This window comes from Labrus mixtus, chromosome 1, assembly GCF_963584025.1.
Source record: "Labrus mixtus chromosome 1, fLabMix1.1, whole genome shotgun sequence".
Taxonomy (NCBI): domain Eukaryota; kingdom Metazoa; phylum Chordata; class Actinopteri; order Labriformes; family Labridae; genus Labrus; species Labrus mixtus.
The window spans coordinates 15597176-15619741 of record NC_083612.1 but is presented as its reverse complement, the minus strand read 5'-3'; the positions used below and the strand labels follow the sequence as shown (position 1 = coordinate 15619741).

At 42.3% G+C, this 22566-nt stretch overlaps 1 protein-coding gene across 2 annotated transcripts; it reads left to right on the top strand.

The window, feature by feature from the left end:
- Positions 1-532: 532 nt before the first annotated feature.
- Positions 533-22295, top strand: fn1b (fibronectin 1b). 2 transcript variants are annotated; one of them, XM_061035125.1, is made up of 46 exons: positions 533-797; positions 1072-1197; positions 1493-1630; positions 2114-2245; positions 2636-2773; positions 2856-3002; positions 3095-3262; positions 3497-3679; positions 3944-4120; positions 5281-5436; positions 5545-5673; positions 5790-5933; positions 7468-7589; positions 8508-8676; positions 8765-8941; positions 9260-9388; positions 9506-9595; positions 9682-9876; positions 10600-10878; positions 10981-11244; positions 11334-11428; positions 11903-12071; positions 12298-12384; positions 12610-12801; positions 13818-14096; positions 14243-14434; positions 14573-14662; positions 15361-15627; positions 15728-15844; positions 15932-16090; positions 16185-16340; positions 16452-16568; positions 16677-16946; positions 17198-17385; positions 17475-17562; positions 17648-17827; positions 17923-18012; positions 18273-18461; positions 18630-18719; positions 19133-19587; positions 19686-19824; positions 20411-20572; positions 20664-20789; positions 20877-20983; positions 21110-21205; positions 21526-22295. In XM_061035125.1, the coding sequence occupies exons 1-46, from the start codon at positions 656-658 to the stop codon at positions 21601-21603; spliced, it is 7383 nt and encodes a 2460-aa protein (XP_060891108.1). In that variant the 5' UTR covers positions 533-655; the 3' UTR covers positions 21604-22295. The 2 variants fall into 2 exon arrangements, with proteins under 2 accessions (XP_060891108.1, XP_060891100.1); XM_061035117.1 differs by lacking the exon at positions 13818-14096 and having other exon boundaries at positions 534-797.
- Positions 22296-22566: the final 271 nt, after the last annotated feature.

The following is a 22566-nucleotide window of genomic DNA, read 5'->3' as shown; positions in this document are numbered from 1 at the left end:
CTCATTTCTAACAGAGTAGGCTAAGTGTAAAAAAAGACTGTTGTTGTTTTTTTGTATTAGGCCCTAATATTGACACCTTAAGTCTGAAAGAAATCTGGTGATTGTGTTTGATGTCTTATTGTGCATAAAGATAACTGTCATCATTGTTGTCTGGAGTTTAAGCTTCAGAACTTAAAATCTTCCTCGTGCATCAACAAGCTGCTGTTTTGGACTCGTTAGGTTTTTTTCTCATTTTATATTCTGGACAGTATTCACACTGTCAACTTGTTGATTAGGGGGGCATTAGTTATGGGCCTAATAATGTATAACAAACGACAGTAAAACACAGGCTACTGCTTGATATTTTAATTCCCCAAATCAAGTGCCAATATGCATTTTTTTTTTTTTTTTTTTGGTCCCTGGAAGTGAGGTGTCGAGTGTCAGTATTGCTCGGGTGGGTCATCCAAACTCCCGTTAGAGCCCTCCCCCTCCAACAGTGTGCTGCGGTGTGTCCGTGTATAAAAGCAGCGCGCTCCCCTCTCCTCGGCCTGGTGCACCGGCTGCGAGGTGGCAGCAGGGAACTGAAATCAAGGGACAGAAACTACATTACTCCAAGCTGCATACGTTTAAGCCCTTTCATACTTTACCTTGAAATCCTTATTTTTTTTCCTAGACAATGACTAGTAGCCCGCTGACTGGGTTGCTGGTTGCGCTGTGCGTAAGCAGCGCGGTGCACGGGTTGCCAAAGAAGAGCAAAAGACAAACTGGCCAGTATCAGGTGTATCCTGAACTCCGCGATGCATCGGCCGTTTCTCCAGGTTGGTATAAGGGTTGTTGTTTTTTAAATACAAGTTTTACACAGTTTAATTGTCATGTGTTTGTAAATACAAGGCATTATTTTATTTCATTCCTTGATAGTTGAGTGTTTTTGTGCCAATAAATGCAGCATTTAATATTAACTTTTTTTCATACACAATGATTTTATTTTGCATTAATTTGCGGGTCGAATCATCAAATACGGGAACGTCTCTTTTCCGAACCAAAAATTGTAAAAACCTTTATGTGATGATTTTCTTATTGTATGATTTCCAGTCGGCTGTGAGGAAAACGGTCGCTCATTCAGACTGAACGAGCAGTGGGAGAAACCCTACCTCGGGAGCACGCTGTTGTGCACCTGCAATGGAGCAGCAGGCATCAAGTGTAAAACCAAGCCTGAAGGTCAGTGACACACCGACCGGTTCATTACAGAAATGTCTCATGTCTTTCCAAGCCCAAACTGGAAACAAGTTAAAACTTACTTTACTTTTGGAGGCCGACCCCCCTATGTCTTGTTTCAGAACTTTTGTGTTCATGCCAACCATGAAGCAAAAGTGGCTTATCTTAACTAACTAAAGCACCAACCCTTAAAAAACACAAACACTTGAGGATGCATAAAAGTTCACAAGAAGTGCGCACAGCACGTTCACAATGGCAGCGTCGTAACCTTTCTCTCTTTCCTCGGATTTTCTCTCAGTGGAGGAGACCTGTTTTGATAAGTACAATGACCGGACGTACCGGGTCGGGGAAACCTACGAGAGACCAAAGGACGGGATGATGTGGGACTGCACCTGTATCGGTTCGGGTCGAGGAAAGATCAGCTGTACCATTGCAAGTGAGTCACAAGAATATGAAGTGCTTACAGGTTAACAATCAACGCAAATCATGTTAGATTATCACCAAATAAACACATTTTAAAGAATTATGAATGCAGGTTATAGTAGGCTATTTGTAGTTCTCTTGACAAAAAGGGGGATTTTTGGCAACATTTTATTGTGAGGTGAAAAAAAAAACACATGAAGTCTTCCTACTTTGTAGATTAAAAAGCATTTATTCTTTCAAATAGTACTTGATACAGTGTGAGGGAGGTCCCAGGAATAACATGATCCCACACATGACCGGCTACAAAACAATAATTAGTTTGAAATTAAAAATATTTCTGTTATTTTTCCGTAAATTGGAAACCACGCAATCCCTCAGGATGTTTTCTTTAAATATCTAAATTGATAAAACATAATAATCAGTTGTATTGATCTATATTTGTCAAAGTGCATATTAAGGAGATTTTAAATCATTCGGATTGTATTGTCATTCACAGATCGTTGCCATGAAGGTGGCAGGTCTTATAAAATCGGAGACACCTGGCAGAGGCCTCACGACACTGCTGACTCCATGTTGGAGTGTGTGTGTCTCGGAAACGGCAAAGGAGAGTGGACCTGCAAACCTGTCGGTGAGTCACATTTTAAACCATGCAGGTTTAGCAGGATTCTAACATTTTCTGTAAGAAGCCTCCTGAATGCAGATTAATGTGAAATAATCCAAAACGGAATAAGCAAGCTGCTACAACACACACATACACACACTCACAAACTTAGATACAGGGTTAACGTCTCTAAAGCCTTACCATGCAAATATTTGACGACAGTCAACAGCTCAGACAAACAAGGTGAGTGTGTGAGAGAGCACCTTTCTCCTCATTTCCCATTTTATGCCACCGTTGTTGATTTTTACTTGGTTTATTTCTCTAATGTGATTTGGATGTTGTGATTTAAAGTCCGATCTGTAGTTTTTCTTGACAGACTGCAGCAACAATTAAGCCTCTCCTGTGTTTTGTGTGCAGCCGAGCGATGCTTTGACAACAGTGTTGCATCATCATACATGGTGGGGGAGACGTGGGAGAAACCGTACCAGGGCTGGATGATGCTGGACTGCACCTGTCTGGGAGAAGGAAATGGACGAATCACATGCACCTCAAGGAGTAAGAAGAATCTAAACACCCGGATTTCTTTAAACCACTTGTTTATTGGCAGCTTTTTTGACCGCTGTTGTTCTTCTACCAGATCGTTGCAATGACAAGGAAACCCGAAGGTCACATCGTATCGGAGACACATGGACAAAGACAGACACAAGTGGACAGATCCTGCAGTGTCAGTGCTTAGGGAACGGCCGTGGCGAGTGGAAGTGCGAGAGACACAATGCAGTCCGAAGTAAGATTCAAAACCTCAGTTTCAAAGTTGTGTTCATGCCATATGACTCTCTCAGTATTCACAGCCCATAACGCTGTCATTCTATTAAACAGCTGCAGGTACTGTGGTGGTGACCCCACAGACTCAGCAGCTGCCAGAAGGGACTTGCCGCACAGAATCTGGATCGACATACAGCGATGGACAGCGCTGGTTCAGAAGTCAGGGCAGCAAGCACATGATCTGTACCTGTCTGGGCAACGGAGTCAGCTGTCAGGAGTATGGTGAGTACAGCGGGGGGGGAAGAAAAGCAGGGGTCCCAGTGAAGAAAAGGGAAATTATTAGACTTTTTGCTCAGATTTTAGTCTGAAAAAAATCCTCTCAGATTTGATTTACCGTGAGATATTTTAGAGAACATCCCATTCATGTCACAAATAGTCACCATAATTAGATGCACTTGTCTTTGTCTCCACTAACAATTCTAATTTTCCTCACTCTTCCCCCTTCACTCTGTACAGAGGCCAGGAACCAGGCGTACGGTGGCAGCTCTAACGGCCAGCCCTGTACCTTCCCATTCGTCTTCATGGGAAAGACTTACTACTCTTGCACTTCAGATGGACGCACAGACGGGCAGCTCTGGTGCTCTACAACCTCAGACTACGAGGCAGACCAGCAGTACTCGTTCTGTACTGAGAAGAATGGTGAGACTCAGAGAGGAGGACATAATCCTGCGTTTGGTTATTTTACTGGTATTCTGGAAATATCTGGCTGATGTTACTGTTTGTTGTTTTTTAAATTGGATGTTTAGTTCTGTTTGTAACCTGTCTATTCCTGTGTTGATATTAATTAATGATAGGTTTATGTCCTTGATGATCAAGCTTCCCTCTCATAGAGTCACATTCTAAATCACATACTAATCAGACCAAAAACATGCAGTAAGTCCTGTGTCTCCCTTTCCATTCCAGTCATTGTGGCAACAAGAGGTGGAAACTCCAACAACGCTCTCTGTCACTTCCCCTACCTCTACAGCGGACGCAACTATACCGACTGCACATCTGATGGGCGCCGTGACGGAATGAGGTGGTGCGGTACCAGCTATGACTATGACAACGAGCAGCGCTTTGGATTCTGTCCCATGGCTGGTAAGTGTTTGTGTTTGTGCAAAACTGCTCATTGTTTGTTTCACAATATGATTTACTGAGTGGAACTTATTTACGTAGAAAAAAATATAAAACCATGATGTCAGTAAAAACGCGGGTTCATAGGAATACTTCTTTTTGTAGTATGAGTAAGAAGGTAATCAGCTTCCTTGGCAAGACGTAGATAAGAAGATAAATACCACTCGCAAACTGATACATTTTTAACTTAAAGCCAAAACACATTTAGCTTAGTCATAGCATCAAAAGAGAGAAACAAAGCAGAGCTAACCCATAGTCCAAGTCCAAAATAGTCTAATAGCACCTCATAGGCTATGTGCCACACCTCCTTGTATTTATCTACCAGATTTGAATTGGTACCAAATTCTGATAGTGAAATGTATGCACTTTATAAAGCCCTCGAAGCAACAAAAAAGTAAAGTTTCATACTTCAATGTGTCAAGTTCAATGTTTGATACTGAACCAAAGATGGTGATTTTTAGGATCTAAATTCTCCATATTACATCGATCACACTTCTTGGTTTCTTTTTATTTAGGGAGTAGTATATTTTGGAATGTTATTTTAACACGTATGTTCATGTCAAAATAAAGAAAACAAGATTCAAGAAGGGCTGATGTTGTAACATGGAGCAGAACTTTGTGAGCTGTTAGCCCCGCCAATGTCTGTGAGCTGCAAATGTGACATACACACAAGACAGTGCTATCCATTTTCACAATGAACTCTTGGCAGAAGAGGAAAGTTGGTATACTTAAAAAAGTGCCTTCAATCAGTTTTTCCTCACTTATCCTGTTTTTCCCCGCAGAGTTAGAAGTGTTAAACTGTAAACTGCAGTGCTGTGGATATTTTGTTTTTGTAAATAGTGGGATACTTTAAATCCTTTAATCTTTATCTCACCGTGTTGCCAATGACTGGTTGCATGCGTCACTTGCAGAAAATTGGTGTAGAAATAAATTGTGCTCAACGGGAAAAAAAGCTTTGTGGTCATGGGACAGTAACGTCTCTATCAAATCTATTACATAACAACATTTGATTACATACATAATGGTGACACTTTGACACCCAGACAAAGTGAAACACACTGAAGAATACAGGAAAATGTTTGTTTTTTAAACTGTTTTTCCCCCCTTCATCTTTCTTTATGTAGCCCATGAGGAGTTATGCACTACCAACGATGGAACGATGTACCGTGTTGGCGACAAGTGGGACAAACGCCATGATGTCATGGGTCACATGATGGAGTGCACATGCCTGGGAAATGGCAGGGGGGAGTGGAACTGTGTCGCTCACTCACAGCTGCGAGGTCAGAGAGCTTACTCCAAATTGTCTTCTGATAAGTGGTCATAAAGTAAAATCTGACAGTGGAGCACTGAGGTTTGACGTTGACTCTGCTCCTCTTTTATGGAACCAGATCAGTGTATCGTTGAGGGCTACACCTATGAGGTAAACCAGGAATTCTCCAAGCGCCACGACGAGGGCTACATGATGAACTGCACCTGCTACGGACAGGGACGTGGACGCTGGAAGTGTGACGCTATTGGTGTGTTCAATCGCTCATTAGCTGTGGGAATGAAAAGGCAAAAGCACTGTTATCTGTCGATTATTAACGCCACTTCTAACCGTCCTGTGTAATCTCTCTCCCCCCCCCTACATTAGATCAGTGTCAGGAGCCACAAACCAGGACGTTCCATCAGATCGGAGAGGTGTGGGACAAAGCCATCCATGGAGTCCACTATCGCTGTTACTGCTACGGCAATGGGAACGGAGAAATGAGATGTGAACCTCAGCAAACCTACCAAGGTGAAAAAAAACACATATAATCCCAACATGATCTGTTAAAGGTGCAGTCCATTTCAGTAGACGCACAGCCATGTGTCTGCAGAATATATGTGGACAAATGTTAACTGTGTTATGTTGTCACACAACAACTAATAATATGCAATCAACAAGAAGACTTGACAAAAAAAGAAATGCTATACCACAAGCAATTGATGATATAAACACATGACTTAGATCTTCATATTTCTATATTTATCTAAACTACACTAGAGATAATCATTCAAGGATTGAAGGGCGTTTGTTGTCATTCGAAACATGTTATTACCTGAAAGGGGTAAAAGTGAGGTACTCGGGTCTTGGTTGCCAAAGACATAAAGAAATCATAGAAAAAAAGACAAATCTTCAGATCTTCTTTGTACACATTCAAAGAGTTGCAATTTGGAAACCAGAATATCTATTTGAGTGTCTTTTTATCAATAGGTTAACAAATATAGAGTATAGGTCTACATTTCATTCTCAGCAGAAGTTTCTATTTTGTAGAGGATCCAGTTTTCAACATCAGACTTTATATCTGTAACACTTCAATAAAATGAATGTTTTATTAGGAGAGAAAAAACAGACGCTAAGAGATTAAATTCCTAAACCATTGCACAGTTCAGTATAATATGAGTCTGTGGTCATGAATCTCTTTTGCAAAGAGCACTTCAGACAAACATATAAACCAGTCATCATGACCACAGTGAAATGTTCTCCGGCTTCAATTTATTTCCTCCAGGGTCTCCCAGTACTTTCCTGACTTAGTTAGTCTGCTGCTAAAGCTTAGGTCGTGTTTGTTGAACTTATTCAACCTCCCTTCATTATTTAACCCCCCCCCCCCCTCACCTCACCTACCTTTAACCTCCCATCACACGTCACTGAAGTGAGCGTTTACTTGCCATGTTATTGGAAGGATTAGGTTTTTTTTGTGACTTTGAAGCCTGGCAAATGGTGAAGTGTCAGCCAAACACATCACCCCTGTCTTCCCTTTGGTCTTTGTAGTAGTTGAGAGGGTTTTTTCCTCCCCCGCTGACCTGCTGAGGGGTAGCTTTGAACACACTTACTACCTCAAATATCTAGGCGTACTTGGGAACAGTTGCTTAATGTGATACTTTGTACTGCAGAACATTGTGCTAATAAAACATTGACTGATGCTGCAGTTGCAACATTTATCAGTGCAGATGAACCTATGTGTGTGTGTGTGTGTGCAGAACATGGGAGTGTGAATCTCTTTGTGTGTGTGTGTGTGTGTGTATTAAGGAGTACAGAGGCTAGATACATCGTGATGAATATGGCACTCTTGTGTTATGCCAAACCGTAAGATGTCAGGGGGTGTTTGAGTTGGTTTAGCACCGTCTGGTGGTTTTGTTCTGGCCCAGAAAAACGATGATTTCATGTGACAGAGCTTCAGCTTTAAGTAGCCAGCTCTCACCCACACTCTATAAAAGTAACACCAGGTATGTATGTGTCGTATGTATTCTCTTCCACTCAATCTTTTCCTCTATCTGTCTGTCTTCAGACGGCCACAGACCCGTCCAGGTGATCATCACAGAGGCAGGAAAGCAGCCAGACTCCCACCCCATTCAGTGGAACCCTCCCTCATCTGCGCACATTACCCAGTACATCCTCAAATGGAGAATTGTGAGTCAATCATTTGGTTTGCCATGCCGGTTACGTTTTTTTTTTAAATTTTTAAGTCAGTAAGGTCCCATTTTCCCCTTAAAGCCGTGTTTTAATATTTGCTGACTGATAGCATTACTTAAATGAGCAAACAGTCTGAATGAGGTCAGGTGGTTTTTTTATGTTGACTGGAGTTTGAGCAAGGACAAACAAGGTGGGTAAGGGTAAGAGGGTACATGAACCCTCCTTTATGACCTGCACATACACACACAGGTTTAAGCGGATTCCAATGAAAATATCCCGCTGACTGTGATTTGTTTTCTGAAACATCATTTACTCTTTGAAGCTCTTTTAAGGCTGACAGGCTGGTCAAAATATTTGTAGAAATTAAAGTCAAACAGATTTCCTCTGAAGGGGGTTTGTATGGTTTGTATGTTTTGGTACACTTGAAGCTCTCATCTGGCCCTCCTGCTGAGAAAGTTTGTAGTTTTCCTACAGAGGGAAAAGCCAGTCTAAATACTTCCAAAGCAGGATGTGTAAAAAGTATAAAGCTGAATCCAAAAGATCCAACATGTACAAGCTTCCATGTAAGTCCTAATATTTTGAATCAAATAATGCTTTCCATAAATCCCAAAATTTTAATTTTCACACATTTTATTCAAATGTATAATTTCTGTTTCTAGTCCATTTATTCGTTTTTTTCCCTAAAGTTTTATTAGAGCTTCCATAAATGTAACATGGTATTCATCAGCAGATGGAGTTTTTAATCCAGGAGAATGTAGATTTTAACAAGCTTACCTTTGTGCTTTGAAACAGCAGCAGGAAAAAAAAAAAGGCTTTTGATTTCATCACACAAGCAGATGAAGATTGTACAGTTCTTTGATCAGTCAAACTGACGTAAAACCCCATTAACTTTGTATCTTCTCGCCCCTCTGGTAGAAAAATAACCGTGGACCATGGCGGGAGGTGACCATCCCCGGCCAGCACAACTCCTACACCATTGGCGGGCTCCGTCCAGGCATCACTTACGAGGGTCAGCTGATCAGCGTTCTGCGCTACGGAAACCGCGAGGTCACACGCTTCGATTTCACCACCACCCATGGTTCTTGTGAGTAGACTCGACTAGAAACATTTGCTATAAGCCACAAAGATCTGGAGAAATATTCACAGAAACAATTGATCTCTTATCATTTAAGTGGAAACATCGGAGGGAGAGACGACTGTGCCTCCTCCCGTGATGGACACCTCTGAGTCTGTGACAGAAATCACCTCAAACAGCTTCGTTGTGTCGTGGACTTCAGCCTCTGCTACCATCTCCGGCTTCAGGGTGGAGTATGAGCTCAGTGAGGACGGGGCTAAGCCAAAAATTCTGGGTAAGAACCTCTAACAATCACTAATGCTGCAATAATGTCACATGCAACAATTGAAACCAATTCCTATTAGGGGTGTATATTATGGATACAATCTTCTATCAATGTCATTTATGACATTTTTTGAAAATAACTAACAATGCAATCAACAATTCAATTCAATCAGCTGATGGAAAAATTGTCACTTATTTGCAATATTGCATTAATTGGTCTCATCCGCCCAGAAATATTAAAATCCTAGGTATCAGAATAGGAAAGTGGTATTATATTTACACTGTATTTACTATGTACATATAGTAATTTTTTGTCCTGCTTCTACAGATATTCCTCGCACGTCCAACTCTGTCACCATCTCTGAACTCCTGCCAGGACGCAGATACAACGTCAATGTCTACGAGCTCCCAGAGTCTGGACAGCCAAACCTCATTCTGACCACCTCCCAGACCACAGGTGGGAGAATTTCTCATGCGCTCTCTGTTCCATCAATATACTCAGGGTTCATCCACATATTGTCCAATTTTAAACCAAAGACTATGCTCACCATTCCTTTTCTTTTCCTCTTGTCAGCCCCTGACAGTGTTGCTCAGCATGTAGTCGATGAGGTGGGAGAGTCCTCCATCAGAATCAGCTGGTCCAGACCTCAGGCTCCTATCACTGGTAGGGACTGTTTTCTATTTGTGTGCTAGAACAGTAGTTTGATTCTTTTTCTTCTGGCTGTGTTTAAACACATGTGCACCCCACAGGTTACCGTGTGGTGTACACGCCGTCAGTGGAGGGCAGCAGCACTGAGCTGACCTTGACGGACTCAGAGACCTCAGTGAACCTGGTCGACCTTCACCCCGGAGTCCTTTACAACATTAGCATCTACGCCATGAAGGAGGACCAGGAGAGCGAGCCTGTGTTCGTACAGGTTAACACTGCAGGATCTCCTCTACCAGGTATACATTTACATACAGAAAACTACTTTTGTACTTCATTCCTCAACCCAATAGCAGGTATTTTGTTCAATAAAAAAAAAAGGTTCTTCTATTCTTAAAATGGTCGATTTACTTTTTTTAGATAAGTGTTAGTCGTTTTGCTGACAGCTGATGTAAGTTTATACTCTCAGAGGACGAGTCCATATAGGGCCAGGGAGCTTAAAGAAGTGATTTCTTGTGTTTGGTAAAGACTGAGCCTGTCAAAACATTGCTTTGTCAAAATATACTTTTAGAGATACAGCTATACCAGCTTGATATTTCTTATCTTCGTTTAAGTCTTTGGCCTGTGAATGAACTCTCTTTCATTTGCAGTAGGCTCAGGTACAGACATCTGTTTGGATGTAGTTTAAACACTCATGAAAGCAAGTATGTACATATATGTCCAGCCTACGTACACTTCTTAATCCCCCCCTTTTTTTTTTTAACCCAGGCTTGGCGTACATTTGCTTTCCACATTTTTCAGGTTTTTTTCTGAGCCATTATTATAGAGATGTGTAAACAGGTTACTCAGTGAATTGCTAAAGCATTAAGATATAGATTAGTAAAGAGTTGCCACCATAAAAAAACAACCGATTTCTTGTTTTACTTTGTGTGTCACTGGGGAGTTTTTGTTAAAAGCTCCTGTTTGGTTTAAATATGACTGTAAACACCTTTGTCAATCAATTTGCCACTTACCATCCACAGAGGAGGTCCCGGCACCCACAGACCTGCAGTTTTACGAGGTTACAGATGTGAAGATCACCATCACCTGGACCGGCCCACCCAGTGAGGTGACAGGTTACAGAGTGACCTACTCCCCTGTTGGTCCTGACGGCACTGAGACCAGACCTCTGCCGCTGCCCACCTCACGCAACGCTTACGCCGATATCACCCACCTGCACCCGGGAACCCTGTACCGCTTCTACATCTATGCCATCAACGGTGGCGTGGAGAGCGAGCCGCTGGTGGGAGAAAGGTCAACCAGTGAGTTTCAGCATTGATATAGGACTCCGAGATATTACAAAAGAACATCTTAAATGAGGGATTTTTTTTCTTCACGCGTGCTAATTTTTCTAACTCCTCCAGAGCCTGATTCGCCCAGCAATTTGCATTTCACCGACCTCGGCCCCGACAGTGTGACAGCTACTTGGAACGCTCCTCGTGCCGTCGTCACTGGCTACCGTCTCTTCCTGAGCATTGGGGGATCCAACCCGATCGAGAAGAGGATTCCGGGCAGGGTCACCCAGTTCCCACTGAGGAATTTACGCCCAGACACCCAGTACACCGCCACCCTCCACTCTGAGCTAGACAATGAGCTCAGCGAGGGCATCACTACATACTTTGCCACAAGTCAGTATTGAGAGAAAAAGAACATCATCAGAAAGTAAAATAATTAGTGGACATGAATAAATATATTTCTGATTTTGTCTTCCTCCCAGCCCCACGGATGGGAAATGCTCCTCCTTTCAGCACCGAGGTCACTGATGCCTCCATCATCATTACCTGGATACCTGTCCGCAGGTTCAGCTACAAGGTACATATACCTGCTTTATAGTGTAGTGAAACAACTGTTAGTAATGAAACAAAATTAAAGCTACATTTATCAATATTTTTATACTATCAATGGGTCACTCTGCACCACCTGTCAACCACCCAGGTCGCTCTTAAGCATGTTTTAGCTTATTGCTTTGGTCAAACTGTTTTTATTCAGTTTCAACACATTAATAGCAGCTACAGAAATGTCCTTCCTTGTATCAAAACAGAGATATTGGACTTAAATGTTGTTTGTTTTTTTCCTGAAAAAGAGTCCAAACTAACTCCCAAAGTGCTCTGTGACTTCTAGATATTTGAATAGGTGACAGTTTGCTTACATGTTTGCTGTATCCCCTGTATATGTCAGGGTTGTTCTATCCATGTTTTCACCTGGTGGCCAAGAAATCAATAAATGCAGATTGAATGACTTGTATGTTTAAGAGGTATTTTCTGATCCCTGTCGCCTTCTCTGCAGCTCTCTGTTCTACCAAGCCAGGAAGGCGAGTCTCCCAAAGAACAAACCTCGGACTCTGGACGTATTTTTATCCCTGATCTGATCCCTGGAACTCAGTACACCTACAGCGTTCAGCCAATCTTTAATGGGCGCAACCAAGGACAACCCATCACTCGCAACGCTTTCACCTGTGCGTAACTAATTAACACTTACAGAGAAAGAGGCAGCAATTAAAAAAAAAAAAAAAATGAAACTTTAAAATGATTTGTATGACTGATCAGCAGATTGATTTAATTCTGATGTAAGCTCACGTAGAGCTGCTCTAACCACTTTGCACGAGTTTGTGAAAGAAGTTACTGCTGCATCAAATCAAGTTTCTCATACTGGTGTCATGGTTTGCTTCGTTCTTCTTCCAGCTCTTTCTCCTCCCACTGACCTCAGAGTCCAGTCCAGCCCGGACACAGGAGATCTGATTGTCCATTGGGTCGCCTCCACAACACCAGGTAAATATTGACTGTGCTCCCCACGCACTGTCAGCGCATTTGATAATGCCAAGTCTAGACCTTGACCTAGAGGGTTTTTTTTTCCCAGCAAGGATAAACATCTTTTCCCGGTTTCTCCTCTTCATTACTTACAATGACTCATATATTTATTTTGTGTAGAAAAAAAAAATCTTGACATTATGTTCCATCTACTCAGTATTTGTCATGTATGATAACCCTCTGCAGGCATCACAGGCTACAGAGTGACAAGCACTCCAGTCAATGGCCAGCGGGGAAACTCCCTGGATGAGCTGGTTCGAGCTGATCAAACCTCAATCAGGCTGGAGAGCCTGAACCCTGGAGCTGAGTACAACATCAGTGTGTTCACTAACAAGGGCCATTTGGAGAGTGTGCCTGTGTCTACTATAGTCACACCAGGTAAGAGTCACCATTAAAGCATTCACACAATCTTTTCATCTGCATCAAACCACAAACCTGGGTCTTCACAAACAGAGCTATCAAAGGCTTAGTCTACTGTAAAGTATATGTTATATTTCTCTCCCTTTAATTATGTTCACATTTTACCATGTATGCCTCTTCACACTGGAACTCTTTCCATCTAAAATGTTTTCATGTGAGCACAGTTTCAAAGAAAAGAGGCTGGGAAAAATCAAAAACAATGTTTTCTTCAAACTGCACTAAAATATTTTTTGCCCACTAGGGGCCAGACAAACTTGATATTGTTTTGAATCACTTACCATTCAGCAGACAACAGCAACATGAACATCCCATTAGAAGGATGACCATACGATGAATTAAGCTCAATACTCACCGTCCTTTTATCTCAGTTTTGGTCTCTACCGACTCCACAGAGTAGTTTTTATAATGTATGGCTTCAATTTGATTGTTGTCAAATGTTAATCAGCTGTGTGATCCTGTGTGATCCTGTGGAGCAGGAGGTTTATCACAGATGGTAAGCCGAATAGAGCTCTCTTCTGCTGCTAGTAAAAAAATGGTAATGAGAGCAGTTGGATCCATCCAAACATGTAGTGAGCTAATATGGACTAAAAAGCTTCAGTGATGGAGACAAACTCACTGTGAGTGTTTTAATACGAGCAATTCATGTTTTTTTAATGCAGCTTTATTTAACATAACCTTACTAACATGAAGATTGTCTAATTAAGCATGGTGGTCTTGAATTGAAATGGTGATGGTGTTTTTTTTTTGAGCATGCTCAGTAGTATTATAATAGTGACTGCTGTCATTACAAAATAAATAATGTTTAATGACTTCTCAAGCATGGCGACTGTTTCTCTCTGGGTTTCATACTACTGTTAAGGAATGGAAAAATGTTTTGTTTTTATTTTTATATAACCAATGTAATTATTGGTGGTTTTCAGTCTTTCCTTCTGTCTAATTTTGCCTGCGCTTTGCTACTGACCTAACCCTTTCAGGCATCCCAAAACCAAGTCGCATAGACTTTGTCGACATCACTGACACCACCATTGGCCTGCGCTGGACCCCTTTGAACTGTTCTACCATTACTGCTTACCGGATAACCGTAGTTGCGTCTGGCGAGAGCTTGCCAATTTTTCAAGATATGGTGGAGGCGTCTGCTGGTTATTACACGATTTATGGTTTGGAGTCGGGCGTGGACTATGAGATCAGCATCTTCACTGTAACAGAGGAGGGGGAAAGCGAGCCGACCACACACACAAAGCAAACACACGCTGGTGACTTAACTCTTACACTCCGTCTATGGGGAGGGGCTTGGGTTTGATCTGAGAGAATGACTTAAGGCACATTAACTAAACTTTTACGATAAAATACAATTCTATTGTGTACTATTAAGCTTTGGGTTTTTCTTTGATACCTCCAGTCATTCCAGCTCCAACCAACCTGCAGTTTAACGGTGTGGGTCCTGACCACATTAGGGTGACGTGGGCAGTCCCCCATGTGGCCACACCTAGCGACATCTCCCGCTTTGTCATCCGTTACCACCCTGCTGCAACCGATGACGACATCAGGGAGGTTAATGTTGGCGGAGCAACGAACACCTTTGTGCTGCAGAGTAAGAGAACAGATCTTTTTTTGTATAAAGTGTTTTTATCATGCTGTAAATTCTAAAATGAGTTTTTTTTTTTTTAACTTTGCATCGCTCAATTTGAAGACATTCTCACTGTATGCCAATCTCTTGATCTCCATGTAGACCTGCTGCCCAACACAGAGTACCGCATCAGTGTTGTATGTGTGTATGGTGAACAAGAAAGTCAACCAGCCACAGGAACTCAGAGGACAAGTGAGTATTAAGTGGTTTCCAAAGCGGATGCCTGAAGAAAGGGCCAATAGTGCATCCAGACTGGTTCATGTCTATTTTTTACCAAACGTGTTTAACAAGGATCACATAAAAAAAATAAACAATCAAAACTACTTTGTTATCAAGTATATTTTAAGGCAGATAGTGAGACATTAATCAGTCATTTAAAATACAGTAAAACACTTTTTTTTTAAATTGATGTTTCATCTGCTCTGCTTTGAACAGAACAAATTAAAAAAATAATTAATAATAAAAAAAAAAACTGATTCTCCTTTTCTTTTTCTGCCAAAGTCAGCAGATAAAGGATATGTAGCTTTGCAGCTACATATCCTTTATCTGCTGACTTTCTTTATTTTTAAGTAGGATTTATTTGTGACATATTAATGTCAAATAATACATGTCACACACAGTTACATTAGCGTTATTTATCTGATAGGCAGTAAAATAAACATTTTTAATAAATAGGGACAGTGTCAGTTTTTAGCGAAAGTTGCATATTTGGTGAGTAGGCATGAACAAAAGAATCCCTATGAAGTTGTTCTGCTGTGTTCGTTTGAGCAGCCCTGGATTAAGATTTGAGGAAAAGACAAAGTCACAACCTACACATAAAAAAAAAAAGACAATGTCATTGCAAGTCATTTGAAATGGATAAAATGACATACAACACTTTGTCTCTCCAGCTCTGGACTCTCCTACTGGCCTGGACTTCTCGGACATTCGCACCACCTCCTTCACCATTCACTGGCTGGCTCCAACTGCTGCCATTACCGGATACCGTGTTCGCTACCAGGGGACGAGCGGTGGGAGGGCCAAGGATGAGAGGCTTCCCCCTACCAGAACCTACTACACTCTGACCGGACTGACACCAGAGACTGAGTATTTGATTTATGTGTATGCTGTCAGCAACAGTCAGGAGAGTCAGCCGCTGACTGGAACACAGGCCACCAGTGAGTTTCTCTATTGGTTCCTTTGCTTAATTACAAGACTTAGTTGCTCAATTTTTGATGAAAATGCACCTCTTTCCTCCCCCTTTTTATTCGTCTCCAGTCTCTGATGCTCCCACTGACCTGGAAGTAACATCGTCCACTCCTACCAGTATCACCATTCGCTGGGACGCACCCTCTGTCACAGTAAAGAACTACAAGATCACCTATGCAAGCACAGGTCTGTGTATGTCTTTAAATCCATAGTTTCTTTAAAGCCTCACCGACTTTCTGAATTTAACACTTAGTCCTTCTGAAATTTCTTAAGGTGGTGAGACTCAGGATTTCACAATCCCTGGCACTCAAACCACAGCCACCATCACCGGTCTCAACCCGGGCACCGACTACAGCATCGGAGTCATCGCTGTAAGCGGAAGGGGGGACAGCCCGCCCTCCAACACCCCGGTCTACATCAGACACACTACTGGTAAGGCATCGTGAAATAGATGGTGCTTGATGAAAAATCTACATGCTGACGATGTAGATCTAAAGCTTGTTATGTGTTTTTTTTTCTTCTTCAGACACCGAGCCCCCCACTGACATGAGATTAACCGAAGTCACTGACAACGCCATCACAGTGCGCTGGACTCCTGCTCAGGGACCAATTACAGGCTACAGAGTAACCAGTGTCCCAAAGAATGGCCTGGGACCCTCATACTCTGAGGTGGTGGCCCCTGGTAAGACAGAATAAAAAGTAAAAAAAAAAACAGCTGTCCCTTTAACTGGATATGATTTCAGAATATAAAAAAAAACTGACTTACTGACTTTATTTTGTTTCCTTGTTACAGACCAGACAGAGATTACCTTCACAGGTCTCATGCCCACTGTTGAGTATGTAATCAGTGTCTACGCTCTGGCAAATGATGGACAGCCTTCTTCCCCTGTGGTGGATAATGCTATCACTGGTAAGTTAAACCATTTTATTTTTATTTTTTTTACAGCTTGATAAATTATGTAATTAAAAACAAAAATTCAAAGCAAAAAGAAACACCTGTCTTCGTCCTTTCCTGCAGCCATGGACCGTCCCAAAGACCTGACCTTCTCTGACATCGACTCCACCTCCATGCGCATCACATGGGACAGTCCAGACGGCACAGTGACGTCATATCGCGTCTTGTACTCCAGCCCAGAGGAGGCGGAGAGAGATCTGCGTCCAGCGCCAAGAGGTGACCAGGACAGTGTGCTGATCAGAGGCCTTCGCCCCGGGACAGAATACACCGTGAAAGTCATCGCTCTCCATGGCCGCACACCCAGCAAGCCGCTCGTGGGAACCCAGGCCACAGGTAGAATCAACACAGATAACACTAACATAGCCATCTTCATTCAACAGGCCGAAAACAGTTACTTTTCCAGAAGGGCCAGATTAGAAAGAGGGAAATGTCAAGGTGCCAGACTCTCAAGTTGCCAATGTCAGACTTGTAATGTAAGCTTGAAGTGAGCTTTTTGCTTGATTTAGGTCATCAAAGAGCGTTATTTGGCCCACAGGCTTCCAATTGCACAAGTGTAAAATTCTGCACATCTTACTGTTTTTCAGTAATCCCTTCACCGACTAGCCTGATGATCTCTGATGTCGGCCCCTCCACCTTCACTGTGTCATGGCGAGCCCCCAACGCAGGCCTGTCAGGATACCGTGTGGTCGTCATTCCCAAGACCATCAACGGCCCGACTAAAGAGTTGAACGTTGCTCCGGACACCACACGTGTTGTCGTACCAGGACTCATGGTAAAGAGAGGGAGATTTTAGTTTCAGTGTTTACATAGATTCATAGTCTGTCAGTTAGTAAATTACAACTGTATGTTTGGGTATCGTAGGTGGCCACCGCGTACCAGGTGCATGTCTATGCTTTGAAGAACTCCGTCACCAGCAGACCGCTGACAGGAGAAATGACCACACTGGAAGGTAAGCATCATAACCATAAACGGACACATTTCATGTCATCTCCACTGCTCTTTTCAAAGCCTGTTATCTTACCTTCTCAATGCAGATGTGAGTACTCCTCGGCGTGTGCGTGTCTCTGACGTAAAAGACTCCTCTTTCACACTGAGCTGGCGCTCCAAGTTGGAAACAATCACTGGTTATCTAATAGAAGCTACACCAGTCAGTGGCTCTAACCCCATCATCAGCAAGAACATCCCAGCGGAGACCAACACCTACACTCTCACAGGTACAGCACAACACCAGTAAAAGCAAAAAAAAAAAAAACTGTTAAAAGATGATTTCATTTTTTCAGTGTGCTTTTACTTGCCTTTTTTTCCATAGGTCTGCAGCCAGGCACCATATACTCAATTAGCCTGTACACTCTGAATGGCGTCACAAGGAGCCCCCCATTTACTCTCATGATCCAAACAGGTACAACCAACATCTTTCTGATTACCATTTTTTTTTGCAAATAATGTGAAACATGCTTTTTTTTCCTCCACACTTTCCACCTTGAGTCAGACAGTGTTATAGGGACATAGAGCTGAATTGTTAAATTAACTTAAGTGAGATCTTAGAAACTAAATTGAATTGCATAAAGGACTGTAACCACTGGCAAAAATCACACCTGTAATCCTAAAGTGCACACAGCAGTCAAGTGATCTAATATGACTTTTTTTTTTTATTCAAAGCTGAACCAGTGGTCCAGGCTCCCACCAGCCTCCAGTTCACATCTTTGACCCCCACCTCCATCACCTTCGCCTGGCAGCCACCTGCCACAGAGATCACAGGATACTACGTCACCTACGAGGAGTCAGGAAGGGGGCCTCGAGAGCTGACCCCGAGACCCCACGCTGGCCAAAACTACGCCACCATATCCGGTACGTGATAAACAAAAATATTGACACAAAAGATAGTATTTATGTCAGAATTACTGCTAAAATATCTAATTTGTTGAACTATTTAATTTGGCTTTTAGCTGGTTTAAAGTTTCATTTCCATTTCAAATGAAAAGTATGTTTGAAAATAAAATAAACTCCTCTCTTCAGGCCTGAAACCAGCCACAGAGTACATCATTAAGATTGTTGCCATCCAGAACACACAGAGGAGCACACCTCTGGTTGGAAAAGTCAGGACTAGTGAGTATATTCAGACTTCAGTGAATGTGATGATAAATGTGACTTATTTAATTGATCTCACAGTGATAACATTCAAGGTATGCGTAAACATTAGAATAAAATGTCAGGGTTAAATTTGCAGCTTGAATTTGCTCAGCTGAGCCATATTTTGCTTTTGAAGCTTAAGAGTTCTTCAGATAGAATATAGGCTCCTAAAACAATAATATCCACTTTTATTTTGAATGCCTCCAGAAATGTCATTCAAAATATTACGCGTGTTTGCGATTCTGCATGAAGACACTTTGCCTCGAAGTAGAATCCCAGCAATGTTACGTATCTGTTGCCCCCTGTTGGCTGAGATATGTTATTGCAGCTCTGCTTTACCTCCCCCTAATCTAACCTGCTTGCTTCCCTAACCCGTCTCTCCCGCCCAGACCCAGACTCCCTGCTCCCCCTGCCTCTGCCCCGCCCTGGCGGTGTAGGCGACAAGCTGGATGTGCCTGAACCTGACCTGGACAATACAGTCCAGGTAGTGGGCACCAATGGCCAGGATGGGCATGGTGGTCAGAGCCAGCATGTGGAGTACACAGAGTACAACAACAATGGAGACAACAACAACAACAGATATAATGGGAACAGTGGCAACCCACAGTATCCCTATGGGCAAGTACGTGAGCCCCTAGTCTTTGTGCCCCTTCCTGATGCAGAGGGCCGCAGGCTGCCCATCCTGAAGCTGAACTTTCCCATCGGCTCCACCTTTGGTAACGATACTGGAGTGCCACAGGAGGCCCAGACTCAGACCTCTATCTCCTGGAAGCCCTACAAGCAGAGCAACGCCTACCTGGTGTCCTGCCATCCTCTCACACACCAACATGAGAAAATGTTCCAGGTAAGAGACGAGTGCTGATATTTTCTGGCCCAACCAATCAGAATTTGTCTAATTTATGAGCTTTGAATCTCTTATTTAACCAAAACAAACCTGTCTAGGTCCGCCTGCCAGACACAGCCACCACTGCAACCCTGATAGGACTCACCCCTGGAGCCAACTATAATGTGATTGTGGAGGCTGTGTTGGGTGCTCTCAAACACAAGATTGTGGAGCAGGTCATCACAGCTGGAAACACAAGTAAGAATCCAACAGCAACTGTGTCTGAACCAGGTCTTACTAAATCCAGATTCCAGGTAATCTAAATCCTGCACAACGGCAGGCAAAGAAGGGTTTGATTGGTACTCTTTCTAACTTTTCTGGGGGTGAAAGAAAGCAGCAGGTGGCTCCATGAGTATCACAAACCAGTGATGAGAGTTCAGTAGAGGCCAAACGTTCTCTTATACAGAAAGAGATTAAATTTGAAAATGTTGTGATATTACAGGCTAGCTCTTTGTTAATGTAACCACAGAATATCCTAAATGTGAGCATGTAACCTTAATTCATTTCCATGAACAGTGGACCAGTGTTAGCTAGTAAGTCTTGGCAAAAGTGATTGAAATTGCAGCTAAATAGTATACATGTAAATGTAAATACCTCACCAGTAGCTTACCCCGAATCATTATTTATTAGCTACAGCTGTGTTCATGCATGTAGAGGATCCATTGACGGGCATGTATTTACAGGATGCACTATTGAAACAGCAGTTTTTGCATGTTAAATTGTGTTTGTCTGTGTCTAATTAAATAATAACCAAAAGCTTTCACACATTTTGTTGTTTCTTCAGTCCCAGGGGGAGTTTCCTCCAGCAAGGACTCATGTTACGATGCCTTCACTGCAACCCACCATGACGTCGGTGCTGAGTGGGAGCGGATGTCTGAGACCGGCTTCAAGCTGTGGTGCAGGTGCCTCGGTCTGGGCAGCGGCCACTTCAGATGTGACTCATCTAGTGAGTGTCTTTGGAAACCTTTCCGCCCCCGTGGACATGAACCATGTTTTCATCATTCGGTCTCTTTAACTGTAATTGTGTCCCTCATCAGAGTGGTGCCATGACAACGGCATTAACTATCGCATCGGAGAGAAGTGGGACCGCCGCGGAGACAATGGTCACCTGATGAGCTGTACTTGTTTGGGAAACGGAAAAGGAGAATTCAAGTGTGAACCACGTAAGCACTTTTAAACCATTGGAAATTGTCACAAAACGATGTAAAATAGCTGTCTATGGATTTTCATGTGCATGTATGACCACACAGATGACTCGGTGTGTTACGATGATGGCAAAGCGTACCAGGTGGGAAACCAGTGGCAAAAGGAGTACCTGGGGGCCATCTGCACCTGCACATGCTTTGGAGGACAGCAGGTACGACACATCAGCCCAACTGGCTTCGGGGGTCTAATGTACATTTTGATACAATAACTCATAGTTCTGTGAGTTAACAGAAGCATGTTGAATGTATTCACCCTGGTGTATTTTTGGTCTCATCAGGGCTGGCGATGTGAGAACTGCCGCAAACCAGGTGCTGAAGTCGATGACAGTCTGCTTCGGCCTGTAAGATATGGAGACAACTCACTACATAAACTGGTGAGCAGAAAATATATGAAACGCATTTAATACATTCATTTTCTCATGAATATAGTAGGGTTTTGCAATATTTATGGCCGTTGTACTCCAAAGATTGTTAAATTGTCATACAAAATGTCATTTCAAAGGAACTTCCTTACAATAGTTTTTTTCTATATAGTTGACATTATACCTTTAAATATTTTATATCACTGTTTTTCTAAATGGAATAATCTCACTTTGGACAACATGAACAATGTGATCAGATTCAACCACAATACCTGATTGTACCTGGACATGTGATCTCACCAGCTCAAATCTTCCCACTATTCTTCCTCCAGAACATTCATTGCCCCATTGAGTGCCTCCGTCCCGACCTGCTGGCAGACGCCATCGCTCCTCCAAATCCTCGGGAGTAAAGGATCCGTCCCGTTTGTCTCCCTCACTTACCAATCGCTGCACTCTCATCCTGTAATGTAGAAGCCTTGCTGTCTGCAACCAAACTGAACTAACTGCCCAATGACTTGGACACATATTTAGCTGAAGATTTAAAGGCAAAAATAGCCATGCAGCCTGATCAAAGATTTTTTTTTTCTAAAGCAAGTCTTTTCACTGTTTAATGTCAAGTCTCTAAATTCATACTGTTGATAAATGCAGACTCCAGACCTCTTCATTCATTGAGCAACGTCCCTCCAACTTGTTTGCCTTCTCAACATGAGAATTAGACATTTGTCAGAATGGCATTTCGTTTCCTTTAAGGTATACACACACATTTCTTAATCAAGGGCAGAAACTGTCAAAAAAACAAGGACTGTGTGAAAGAATGTCCATGTGTTTAAATTGTCCATGAAAATGTGCTTTTCTTTTTTGTCTTTTCCGTAGCCCTCCTGAAGGGTCGCACTGCTTGTGATTGACACGTTCGGATTTCTTTCTTGTGTCTCTTTACTAATTTATCCCTGTAATTGCAACGTGTGAATGTGTGAACTGGGAAGTGAGAATATGAACTGTTCTATTTTTGTACTTTGTTGTCGGTGCCAAAGTTGTTTCTACCTATGACCAAAAAAAAAGTCCCTTATTTTAATAAAGCTGGAGAGATCCTGAAACCTAACAATCCTTTGACCTTTATTCAAAGTTTGTAATTGCAATTTTAAGAACGAGTTCTAGTTTTGTATTATTTAGGAGCATTTAGCAAGGCATCAACTATTAGGTCTTGCAGAGGATTTTCTGTCTCTGGTGGTTAAGGGTTTCTTCATTTCCACAACTGTGCAGTAAGCCACCCAAATGTAAAGACACAAAATACACAAATTACAGAAATCATTTGTAAATTAGATCAGTAAAAGATGATTGAGAGCCAAGCTTTAGATCACCTTTAAATCTCATTT